The 13,528-nt window shown below is 38.1% G+C and overlaps 1 protein-coding gene across 1 annotated transcript; it reads left to right on the top strand.

Moving 5' to 3' along the window:
* The first annotated feature begins 364 nt into the window (after positions 1-364).
* Positions 365-13,173, top strand: abhd15a (abhydrolase domain containing 15a). The gene is made up of 3 exons (XM_007245927.4): positions 365-1,978; positions 8,038-8,390; positions 9,929-13,173. Exons 1-3 carry the CDS (start codon positions 1,409-1,411, stop codon positions 10,476-10,478), a joined length of 1,473 nt encoding a protein of 490 aa, XP_007245989.3. The 5' UTR covers positions 365-1,408; the 3' UTR covers positions 10,479-13,173.
* The last annotated feature ends 355 nt before the right edge of the window (positions 13,174-13,528 follow it).

Genomic DNA, 13,528 nt, shown 5'->3' on the forward strand with positions numbered 1-13,528 from the left:
TTAAACGCCACTGTCCACCCTATCATTAAATGTGATTTTCTGTATTTAAATGTAGTCTCAAGTCTATAAATGTGATAAACAGTCAAAATAATTAAACATTTTAATTAGGGCTGGGCAAAATAACGAGTTTTTTTAGAATTATCGCTATAATTTCATACGAGATATAAAATGCGACAATATCGTTTATATTAATATAGACTATGTGGCATTCCAATTAGCTCTCTTATCTCAGTTTGCCGATATTGATACATAGCCGACTGATCTTTCCATCTCTAGAACATTGCCTGGTAAAAAAAAAAGTCTTAAATAATAATAATAATAATAATAATAATAATAATAATAATAATAATAATAATAATAATAATAATATATATTTTTGTTTTAAATTAGACAAAAGGCACAGAATTTCGATAGTGACCCACTTCATTTGAAAAATGAGGTTTCAGTCACTGTCTCATTGGGACGCAGCCATTGAGTCAGTCATATCAGTGATAGTACTTTTCCCGATCAGGTGGGCGTTTCCTCACTGAGGGGAGCTCCTCTCACTCTGTATCTCGCTCTGGATGCTGCTGCTTCCGCTGCTGCTATTCATCATAATAATCGGAGAGAGAGAGAGCTGATAAGGCAACAGTAGCTGCTGCATGTCTCTGCGTATGAATTATACAGACTGAGCCTCTCTCTCTCTCTCTCTCTCTCTCTCTCTCTCACACTCTCTCTCTCTACATGCTGCTGCTGCTGCAGCTGCGGGCTGGAGGAACTGTCTGCACAGCGAGCGCCTGCTGACTGACTTTAAAGAGCTGAAGGAGAGGGAAGAGCTGTTGCATAACCCGCAGAGCACAGCGCGCGCACACACATACATGCACGCGCACACACACACACATGCACACACATACACATTACAGAGGCACGCGCACCGCACACTGGCAGCAGCGGTGGCGACAGCAGCAGCGCTTTATTTGAAAACCCAATGGCGCCAATACAGGAAAATACCTTGCGTTAGTCTAAAACTGAGTGGTTTGCGTGTTTTTGCGTGATTCTCACTCTGCTGGACTCAGCCGTGGATTATACATTACTTATCCAGAAATGACTCGTTATGCTGGACCTTTGGAGAGGAGCAGGACGCATCAGTGCGTAAAACTACAGTGAACTTTGGATGGTCTGTTTTTCCTCAGCTATGCTGCTGGGCGCTGTGCGCGTTCACGTTCTTCACCATCATCATCAGCAACAGCAGCAGCAGCTGCAGCTGCATTAGCAGCAGGAGCAGGAGCAACAATAGTAGCAGTAGTATTAGTAGTAGAAGTAGCAGTAGCAGTACCAGTACTATGGACCTGGAGCCTTCCGAGCCTAAAGACTGTTAACTGCGTCTCCCAGACTTCAAACCTGCGTTTCTCCACTAGAAGCCGTTCAAATGCTGGAATGGATGAGCGCTGTGTGCATGCTCGTCCTGGTGGCCACATTCTGGCCGGTGTTGAAGCGCTTGTTGGAGGCATGCACTTCAGACACCGAGCAAACCAACAAGCCAGTGCAAGTGCAGCAGGAGGGTCCACCACCAGCAACACCAGCAGCAGCAGCACCAAAACCACCAGGACCACAAGGACCAGGTGCAGCCCAAGCTCAAGCTCCACAGCTTGCGTTCATCTGCAAGCCCTCCGCCCTGGCCAACTACCTGCTCCAGCACTGCAAGAGCTTCTGCAGAGCCGACTCAACCGCAGCCCCAGCCTGGAGCTGGAGGAGCTTCCCCGCTCTGCAGACCCTGTTCGGTGCTCTCTGGCCTCACGAGTCCACCGTACATTTCGTCCGAGACCATCTACAGCTGACCGACGACGGACTGGTGGCTCTGGACTGGGCTGTTGGTGGTGGTGGTGCTAGTGGTGGGGCACATCACATTAAGAGGAGAAGGACTTCCAGCAATTCCACCAGCCCCATTCTTCTCATCATCCCCAACTCGTTTGGGAAGATCACAAGGAATGTGCTGAAGGTAATGTAAGTTAATAAATCATGTTAAGGCTAAAAGGAAGTGTTGCAAACACCTTTTTTGTTTTGTTTTGTCTTCAGTCTGTCTGCAGCTTAACTAACTAATAAGCTACTGTTATCCTGTCTTTCTTTTTTATAGCTATAGTTATATCTGACCTAGGTAATGTTCACCAAACGTCACAGCCACAGAGTAGGTTCTAGGCTATTGGGCCTAGCTACAACTTCAGTACTGTTATGTTGTGTGTGTGTGTGTGTGTGTTTGGTAAGAGCTGTGTGACACACATGAATGGCTCTGTCTTTCACACTGCTGTGGCAACGTTTTGCTTAACAAATTGGCATTATCTTTGGTAAATGTTTTGGTAGAGTCATATGCCAGAACCTCATGTGTGAGAGGATATTTGGTACACAGGACAGAGCCAATGCAGTTTAGAATATAGGTTTTGTAACCTACATTTGTAACGTTGTAGTATAATATTAGTTTTAAGATCTGTCTGTTTGTTCATTGGTAAAAATCAATTTATAAAGCAGTCTATACCAACTAAACTACAAGTCCGCATAACAGCTGTCATTTAGCTTGGTTATTTTTTATTTATCAAGATTTTTTGGGCCTATGTTTTTCAAAACTTTAGGCCTGAGCTCAAATACTCAGTCTTTTGTACTTTGTACTGATGGTCTTGTATTTGAAAATTGGATACATAAAAAATGCTTTAAACCTGAAAAGCTGACACACATTAGTTTTTGAATATAAAGAGGGTATTTCAGATGTATTGCAGTCAATATATTGGTTTTGAGTATCATGTGTGACACTATATTTGGAAAAACAATAAAAGTTAAGATCAATAAATCCGTTTGTAATAATGTGAATGAATAGTAGTCAGCAAATCCGCCTGTTAAGCAAATTTTTTCCACTGGTAAAATTTCATTTGATTGGTAAAATCAGTCTAAAAAGAATTATATTCTAACTAAACTACAAACTGTGGTCTGTTATGCTGCTATGATTTAGCTTGAATATTTTGTTTTACAAGATTTGTTGGGCATATATTTAAAAAAGAAATAGGCCTAATGACAAATACTGTGTCTTTGTTAAAATCTATATTTTTAGTTTGTACTGCTGGTCTTTGACAAAAAATACATCAAACCACATTGTATTTTTGCAGTTATGGAAAACTGAAACATGGCCGTTTTATTAAGCAGAATGAGGGTGTTTCAGATGTATTGAAATCAGTATATTGGGTTTGTTTATCAAATTAGCATTCTTATGGTAAAGTCATAATCTAAAGTCTCATATGTGACAGAATATTTGGTAAACAAGATACAAGAGCAAATAAGTTGAGATATATATATATATATATATATATATATATATATATATATATATATATATATATATATAATTCAATTATATATATATATATATATATATAAAATTCAGTTTGTAATAAAGCCGTGGTGTAATATTAGTCTGTAAATCTGACTGTTTGGGCAAATTCATTCCATTAGTAATATTTCATTTAATAGGTAATAGGTCTGTGCCAACTAACCTACAATTTGTAGTCTGCTATGCATCTATCTTGTAGCTTGAATCATTTCAAACCAAGATTTGGAGAGTTTTTTCTACAGTAGACAGTTTTTTGCAATGCAAAATAGTAGTTCTGCTCTTCTGGCAAAAGTGATATTAGCCATCCACACCTTTCTTTTGTCAATCATAATGATCTTATCTGCAGATATGTCTCCCTCACATCCTCTTTAAAGTACTGCATTTCTGAAATGCACAATAGTTCCTGCCACAGAAAGAAAAAGGAGCACTGTGTGCCATCCTTTTATCTTTCTGTGGTGGTGGTAGTGGTAGTGCTGGTGGTGGGGGGTGGGCATGCAAGCTGGTGTGTAATGAAGATGCTTGCTCTGTGCAGTGCATGGGCGTTACTGTCACCATTGCACCAGGGTGTCAGGCCAATTAAGCTCCTCTCAGGAGAGTAGGGTACGACGGAGCTGCCAGAAAGGTGTCGCATTCACCGCCTCTAAAGGCACATTGAAGCACTTCAGTTGAAAGCTCTGTTCTGCATTGAGTTAACATTGAGTTAGAATATAAACTAGACTTTGGCTGTTTTAGCTTTGCAGCAGTTAGGAATGCTTTTACCTCTGGCTGCAGGGCTTTAGTGCAGTGCTGGGTCGTATATTCAGTATCAGTTCAATATCATTTTCCAAGTATAGGTCATCACTTTACTGGATGGAATAGAGTATTGCATTAATACAGTTACTGAGCCTTTGCTTTCTGAGAGCAGGTACTCTGTGGGGCTGTGTATTGGCAAGAACTTGGTGATATGATACATATTCAGGGTCATGATTCAGGTGTTATGATTCAATTCATCATGATAAATTGTGATACTGTAAGCAAGGCGGTATTTTGCTATGGTTTAAATAATAATAAAAAAAGATGTGTTTGATCTAAACACAACACACAATCAACCACAAGCTGTCACCATTCTTAAATCGGTAATAATTCAAAATATTCGGTATTGCACAACAAAATAGTGGGATGTAATGCAACACAATACAGATATTTTGTTTTTAATTATTTTACATATGTTATTTCCTGTTGGTGTTGTCTTTGACGTAAAAATGACATTACGTTTTTACATTAAATTGTATATCTTTTGCTGTGGAAGCTGAGACTGCTGTCCTATGGAGTAGAATCAGGATCAGAATTTCAGATGTATATTGGTTATATTGGTTATATTGTGACAGAATATTTGGTATACAAGACAAAGAGCAAAGGATTTACAGATCAATATGAGTTTAGAGTAATGTATTTTACTATTAGTGAGCAAAGTCTGCCTGTTTGGACTGTTCCTTTGTAAAATCAGTCTAATCCACCTATAAAACTGCTGTCTGTAACTATCATTTATCTTGGATTATTTTTTACTAAGGCTGGTTGGAAATGTGCTACCGTACACATTTTTTGCAATGCCTCATTGTTCTGCCCTTCTGGAAAAGCTAAAGGCATAATATATTTGATATCCACGCCTTTCTTCAATCAGTAGTCTGCCTCACAGCTTTATTTTAAAGTACTAAAATACAGTTATGTTCAGTAGTTCCTGGTGCAGTGAGAAAGTGGAGCCCTGTATTCCTTCCTTTCATCTTTTTTTCTGTAGCTTTAATGGTGGTGGTGGAGTGGGTCAGGCAGGCGGGAATGTAATGAGGGTATTTCAGATGTATTAAAGTCTCTGGTGTGAGTCTCTGTTGAGTTGAGTAGGAATAGGAAATATTAATTTTAGCCTTATTATTAGCTGCAAGGTAGATGTAATGTGCACGATTAGAAGCCCTACTGGATCAAGTGAGGTTTTTTAATTGAAAAAGAAAAACACAAGTTTCAGCACATTTTTCATACAAACAATGTAATGTGTGGCAGATACAGTACCAGTCAAAAGTTGGTACACAGATTCTCATTATTCTATGTTCTTTATTTGTATGATTTACTGCATTATAAATTAATATTAAAGACTTAAATCTATGAAGGAACACATGCAACTAGACAGTAAACTAATTGCCCCTTTTTCGGAAAAAAGCTACTTTTCAAGAATCTCAAATATATACCATATTTTGGCTTGTTTAACCCTTTTTATTGACTTCATAATTGGATATGTGTTCCTTCATAGTTTGTATGTCTTCAGTAATAATCTACAGAGTTTGTTCTGTTCTTTGAATTGAGTCCATTACAGCTAAGGGCCTCATTATTTAGAAACTGGTAATGGGAAAACAACATTACAATAAAGACTGTTATTAATATACTGAACTCTGTTTCCAGGTTATTTCTGACCCTACTTCCTCTTGGCACTTTTAGTATAGTTCTTGTTATTTGGTGAAGATGTCTCACTTAAAAAGAAAAAACATGATTGAGAAAATCTAAAAAAGAACAAGAAGAAAGCCAGAGGATTATCTTTAGCATTTTTCTTTGAGGCAGTGACTACAATTGCTAAAATAACTGTAAATTAACTGTTCATTAAAATACCCACAATGCCATCAATGGCATTAGAAAAGTCTGGAAATTAGCTTTTAGTTTTTTTAAATAGTTATTTAATTTGGTCAAAGATAATATGTGACTTGCTTTCTGATCATTTCAAGGCAGTGAATGACTTATACCCTTAGCTTCCTCTTAAGAAACTACAGTTTACACTGAAATGGTGCTAATTCTCCACTGTTAGCTGGTAGTGCCATTTCGAAATCAAGACTAGTTTAGCTTTAACGGTGACTCATGTGAAACTGATGGGAAACGTGGTGAAAATCTCTTTGAAAACTGCTGACACGTTTGCTTATTACACTGAGTGTTTTATGATCGATAGCCCACAGGCCTGAGTGCTCGGTTGAGCATTAACAATGCCCTCTGACCCATGCTTACAAACTGGTTATTTAGGTAATGTGATACTGGTCTCGTCAGATACAAAAAGCTATTCAAGCCTGCAAATGACCTGCTTATGTTTATTGTAAAGTTGTGGTATATTATACTAAAGTATGGATGTACCAAATATTTGCAACCAAGTTATTTTACAGAAAATGGCAAAAATAAAAAAACGCACATTCGGTAGTTATACTTTACATACATTCGGTATTACAGTTCCTCTAACATTAGGATTTTAATAGCAGTAGCAGTAGCACTGTACTCCTCCCCTGGTCCAGCATGGTGCTGCATTTCAGAGAGCTGCTATGTATACAATACAGGAGCTTGCAGCAAGAGCCATTAAATGTCATGTTTAAGTTAATGTTTAATATTCTTCCGACATAAATTAAGTAAATGCATTAATAAGGAATTCTGCATCACTTATTACTCCTGGAATCAGTTTACTCAGTTTTACTACCCGTTCCATTTTAAAAATCAAACAACTATGGTAAAATTTTGACTAAGTAGGGTTGGGCAATATTATATTGTATACAATATATCGTGACACAGAAATATCATGATATTAAAAATCCATATCGTGATATTAGGGCGGTTCTGTCTTAAAAGTAGTCTATTATTTACTGTGAAGCTTTAGGTTTATTTATTGTATAATTGTTTAGTTTGCAGTTTATATGCATGCACTAAATATTCTGCAATATTATTTGCTGCTTTATATTATTTTATTCTATCTTATTCATTTTGCCACATTATGATTATTCTGTTATATTATTATACTATATTCCTGAAATAAATGAATTTATTTAGTTTTCCTATATCGCCAAGTATATCGCTATCGCAAAAATACCCTGAAATATCGTGGTATTATTTTAGAGCCATATCGCCCACCCCTACTGCTAAGGTAAGTTCATAATTAGAACAGCACTGCTAAGGTAAATTCTTAATTAGAACAGCACTGCTGTGGTAAATGCATTTTGCTTATTACAAATCGCTCAGTAAAAAGCTTTAAATTGAAGGTTTGTAATTGATTTTTCTTTGACAAACAAGACAAAAATACTTTTTGACTATTTGTATTGGATTATACTCAATGGTGAAAAAGTGTTAAGATAAATGTGAATCTGCAATTTGTTTTCAAATAAAGTTTAGCTTAATCAGTTTAAGCCAAAAATGTGAATTTTCTGCATCACTATACAAAAGTGCTGTTTCTAAACCTGTTCTCAAGAAACCAGGAGGATTAGAGCCCGTCCTTGACCTCATTTTGGCTTTCAGACCGAAGACTTGCATATGAAGACGTCTCTGACTTGTCGAACACGTGAGGAATGTGGAGGAAGGTAGCTGTGCTGGTTTTCTCCATGTCTTCAGACCCTATGACAAAATTCCACATGGGTCTGATGTTTAAATGGGGAAAAGTACTGAGCAGCGTGGGCTACAATTACATGGCCTGCTGGTTTGCTTATTTCAGAAAGATGTGGGTCAGTGACAGGCTTCTGGATGATGTGGAACTTTCAGAAAATTGATATATACTTTATTGAGTGTTTGTTTTCTCAAGGCTGTGAAACTGTTGAATGTGAGGAAGACATGTCTTTTTTTGCGTCACTCGTGCCTGATTGACCCCTTGTCTGCTGTGATTGGTGTGTAATGGTGTGTGTACGTGTGCTTTTTCTCTGTAGCTCTGCGAGGCGGCTCTGAGTCATGGCTACCTACCCGTGGTGTTTAACCGCCGCAGTCAGAACAGCACACCCCTCAGCACCGTCAAGCTGCAGCAGTTCGGTGACCCGGCTGACCTGAGGGAGGCTGTGCGCTACATTCGCTATCGGCAGCCGGCCGGTCGTCTGTACGCTGTGAGTGAAAGCACGGGCTCCGGACTCCTCCTGTCTTATCTGGGGGAATGTGGTTCATCCAGCTATGTGACCGCCGCTGCCTGCCTGTCCCCTATTTTCCGCTGCCAGAGCTGGTTCGAGAGTGGTCCCTCCTGGCCCTTCAACTGGGCCCTAGTGCTCTACCAGAAGATCTGCCTTAGCAGGTATGGCTAAAGTAAAGTTTAATCATTTATTTGAATACAAAATATAATAAATGCAAACATGCAAGTCTGATTGCAGACAATTATACAAACATATTGGATCAGTACTTTGCATTGCAACATTTGTTTGAGGTGTGAAAAGTAATTTTAGCGCCACTGACCATGTAGGAGAACCCTATAATTTTTATATTTTATATAAATTAATCCTGAAGCCAGACTATGAAGGAACACAAAAGGAATCATGTAGTAACTTAAAAGTGTTTAACAAACCAAAATACTCTGTAAAGCATTTACATAAGCTCTTATCTGGGGTGCTGTTAACTTGTTGTTTCTGAGACTGAAAACTCTGATGAACTTATACTGTGCAAAAGAGGTAGTTCTTGCTCTTATTTTCCTGAGGCAGTCCTGATGAGAGCCAGTTTCATCATAACATTTTTGATGGTCTTTGCGACTGCACTTGCAGATATTTTTAAGTTCTTTAATTTTTTTTTAAACTTAAGTAGTTCTTGCCATAATATGGAATAACATATTACTCTTAATCCATTACACTTTTGTTTAACCCTTTTTTTGTTTACTAAATAATGTTTTTCTTTACAGTTTGAATAACTTTAGAAATAATCTATTATGGAGACCAATTTGAAATAATAAAAAACCTCAGAATTTAAGGCCTACACACTTTTGACTGGTACTGTTTATCCTCTATCCTCTTGTCTTTCATCATTCGTCAAGGGATGCTGTTGGCTGGGGGTTTCTGATTGGTGGACTACTTACAGTCCAGCAGCACTGCTGTCTCAGACCCACTCCTACCAGCACAGCCCACACTAACACCTCATACACCACCACCATGCCACAGTGTCACTGTAGTGCTGAGAATAAATGAGGATAATAATAAAGTATAATAATAAAGTATGCAGAGAAACATATTACAGTCTACAGTTACAATTATAGAACTACAAAATACTCCTATATACTCAGTGGAGCTGAAATATGGACAATGGATGTAGAAACAAGGAGGTTGTCATAATAATTTAATTAGGCTGGGGAATATTAGGTTATAGGCCTATACCATACAAAAGGCTTATTAAGCCCAGCTTACTTTTAGTTTTTCTTTTTTTATAGTTCATATGAACTTGCTTGATTTATTTAAAATGAGATTAAAACTACTTTAAAAATCCTTGTTTATCATTTAAATGTACCCTTCTAATTTATAATAAATGAATAGAAATATAGAAATAAATAGAAACATGCACAACTCCCGACTACATCCTCTGTGCTACAGCCATATTCAAGACCTGGTTTCAACTTTGCATAACCAAAATTGGTTTAGCACAGCCATTTTTCAAAAAAAAAAACATTAACCTGAAGCACAACAAATTGAAATACAATATTTGCCATGGTAACCACTGATGATTATCTAGCTCTATTGATTTTTGTGATGTGTCTGTGGGGGTTTGTGAGCTCTGACCCATATTTCATTATGATGACCTGCTTTTCCTCAGGAAGAGATCGTTGCTGATTATGTTTGATTTTTTTTCCTGCAGGTACAGAACAGCGCTGAGCGAGGTGATCCACACTGACAGCCTGTTCTCCAGCAGCTCTCTGAGGTCCATGGAAGAGGTGCTCTTTTGCCAGGCTGGCCTGAAAGGGGTGCAGGTCGAGGGGGCCTGGGAGGCCTACTGGGAGCGGAACGACCCGCTAAGGGACGTGGACGAGGTGGCCATCCCCGTGCTGTGCGTGTGCAGCCGGGACGATCCCGTCCGTGGTGAGTCTCAGGCCACGCTGCCCCTGGAGCTCTTCGAGAGCAACCCGCACTTCTTCCTGCTGCTTTCTGCTCAGGGTGGACACTGTGGGTTCTCCATGTCTGAGGAGGACCCCATGCTCTGGAGCCACCAGGCTCTGCTGGAGTTCTTTAGAGCCACCACAGACTTCTTCGCCGCTGAGGAGAGGTCTAAGCTGGCGGCGAGACGAAGAGGGCTCAGTGGGGCTGGAAAGTCTTTCCGTCATCGCAGCGTGAGCACCTGCAAGAGGCAGCCTGTCTGCTCCCACAACATCCATGCGATCTACAACTGGCAAAGGTCCTATACCAGATGATGAGCACTGATGAGTTTCTTTAACTTGAAATAGGAGTTTGGGGGAGAGCTGTGTGTTGTGGACCAAGGATGCAGTGACAATCACAAAATCTTGGATATGCACGTATATTCAGTCTACACAAATATTTTTTATGTATCTGATCTGGCCAAAATTTATTTTAAAATATATTTCTTAATTTTGGGCAAGACAATATAATTTCGATATTAATATGAACAATATAAATGCCACAGATGCAAAAACTGCCAAACATGCCCACAACAGAAAAAAAAAACTTCTGAAAATTGAATTTTGCCCACTGTAATGTCTGTTAGGCCAGTGAATTTTGTTGGATAATATATTGTACTGAAATTATTGCAACTGCCGATATATTTTATTGTAATTTAAAGGTTAAAAAGTTAAAAGTTTCATGCCACTGATTTAATGATAATACAGTACCATAATATTGCAGTTACACATTACATTTTAAAAAGCAATTAACATTTAATTATTGAGACATTTTAATCAAACTATAAAAGTTCTTAAATGTCCAACACAAATAAAAACATAAAAAATTTAAAAACACAGTCATGTTAATGGATTAATCACAATGGGTACTAATGAGGTCAATAAATTACAAATTATTGAGGTCAGCAAATTATTAAGGTCATGTCCATATATAAAGTTTGATAAATTGATAATGATGTTATTGTGACATTCTCTGAAAATGTATTTTGAAAAATATGAAGAAACGTGTTTTAAAGGAGAACTCCGATTTCTCAGTTTTAAAGGAGAAAAGCGATTTATGTGCAGGGGCAAATTATGCCCCGTTAAAACCCATTCTAGTCTTTTCAGAAAAAAATGCACAAAATTACTGTAATCTCGGAAAGCTGCGGGAGAACGGAGGTGGGCTATTCAACCAAGGTTAGTACTCCTTATCATGTTTTACTACACAAAAAGTCAGTTTTACACTGGAGTTATCCTTTAAAAACATCTCAATACTAAAAAGAAATCATATCTACACACCATACAGTATATTGATATTAAATTATTGTCTAGATCGATTTTATTCCAAATTAAATACCAGAACTGAATAATTGAAGTGATGTAAAATAACTTGACTTACCGAGGTAAAACCATGGTGCTTCCATTCTCTCTATATTTCATTCCCTCGTTTCTTGTGTTTGAAGTTTTGAAGATCTCACTGTGTTTAAAACATCTTGCACATAAACTGATGAACTGATTAAGCTCCTCAGGACTTGGGCATGCAGTTTTCATGAGACGTCCTCTCTGTGTGAAGAATGACTGACTATGTTGTTATGTCTGAGGAGCTCTGGGAAGGTGGAATACCTGTTATCAGAGCTTTACAATGGGAGAACGTGTAGGATATTTATACTTGTCTCATTAATGTATGTTTAAGTGTGTGTTTTGTTTGTGTGTGTGTGTGTGAGCGTATTTGTCAGAATTGCTATGTGTTTTGTATTCCACACTGAAGTTTGCAGGGTATTTTTCGGCAGTGGGTGGAACTAGACTGTGGTTTCTCACTGAAAACCCAAAAGCTGGGTGGTATGCCAGTTTCCCCCCAAGTGTTTTTACTATTTGTACTACAGTTCTACTGTCCAATCTGTGTTTAGTTGTTAAATTATATACATGCCTGATGAAGGATGTTAAATAAATAAAAGATTTATCTAAACCACAGCCTCTAGTTTCATGTTTATTCAAAGGACACTGATATGCTAAATGTCATGGCAGATGAGACCTGCATGATACACTATATTACTGACAATATTTGCTTGTCTGCTTTTCACATATGACTCTGGAAACAAATAAGAGACCACTTAAAAATTGTGAGTTTCTTTGATTTTACCAATTTAAAAACCTCCTAAATATAAACAAGAGAAAGAAGGATGATCACAAGCCATCAAACCAAGCTGAACTGCTTGAATTTTTGCACCAGGAGTGGCATAAAGTTATCCAAAAGCAGTGTGTAAGACTGGCGGAGGAGAACATGCCAAAATGTATGAAAACTGAGATTAAAACCAGGGTTATTCCACCAAATATTGATTTATGAACTCTTAAAACTTTATAAATATAAACTTGTTTTCTTTGCATAATGTGAGGTCTGAAAGCTCTGCATCTTTTTTGTGATTTCAGACATTTCTCATTTTCTGAAAATAAATGCTCTAAATGACACTATTTTTATTTGGAATTTAGGAGAAATGTTGTCTGTAGTTTATAGAACAAAACAACAATGTTCATTTTACTCAAACATATACCTTTAAATAGCAAAATCAGAGAAACTGATTCAGAAAATGAAGTGGTCTCTTAATTGTTTCCAGAGCTGTAAATGAACTTGAGTGACATCCCATTCTAAATCCATAGGATCCAAGAATGCGGAAAACGGACAACTTTAAAAAAATATTGTCCCACCCATTTGCCACTGTCAGACCTCAAAACTCCCATGATTTAGGTCATCTTACAATAAGCATGCTGGCCATTGTTTAACCTCACCCACAGAATAACAAGATAACTCCTCACAACATATACAGGTGTGGGTGTTCCCAAGCTACTCCCTGAGATATCACTCCATTAAAATGCTGTTGTTTTACATTCTGCTATCCCATGGTTTTGGCATGTTGGTGTATATGTTACTTGTATTGGGTGCAGTGTTTGTTTACTATAGAAAGCAGGCAGAGCATTAAACATTGATGTTACATAACTGTTTCTTTGTCCCATTTTTCACCACAGTCATCATCAAACTTTTTGTTTTTTTAATTGGACATTTCCCAATATAGCTCTTGCCGGCAGCCAGTGCAGGGTGAGTGTGTGGGCCTCTGATTGGATGTGACAGTCACTGCAGATTCCCTATCGGATGCTTACTCTGAGAGACAGCTGTGTAGAAGGCAGAGATAAAAGCTCCTCTGCTTACCCGGGTATTGGCTCGTCTGCCCCTCACTGTCCATTTTTACACTGAACTTCATCCCTAAATGTTTCTGCAGCATAATGGAGCCTTTCCAATGAAAAACCCTACACAGCTCTGTAAAAATTAAGAGACCACCTGAGTTTCTGAATCA

Source organism: Astyanax mexicanus, chromosome 18, assembly GCF_023375975.1.
Source record: "Astyanax mexicanus isolate ESR-SI-001 chromosome 18, AstMex3_surface, whole genome shotgun sequence".
Classification (NCBI taxonomy): Eukaryota; Metazoa; Chordata; class Actinopteri; order Characiformes; family Acestrorhamphidae; genus Astyanax; species Astyanax mexicanus.

What these genes read in the sequence shown, in the direction of transcription:
- abhd15a (XM_007245927.4), top strand. Translation starts at nt 1,409, where the DNA reads ATGCTGGAATGGATGAGCGCTGTGTGCATGCTCGTCCTGGTGGCCACA. An exon ending in TCACAAGGAATGTGCTGAAG is followed by an intron (nt 1,979 to 8,037) that starts GTAATGTAAGTT and finishes TTTTCTCTGTAG; the next exon opens with CTCTGCGAGGCGGCTCTGAG. An exon ending in CAGAAGATCTGCCTTAGCAG is followed by an intron (nt 8,391 to 9,928) that starts GTATGGCTAAAG and finishes TTTTTCCTGCAG; the next exon opens with GTACAGAACAGCGCTGAGCG.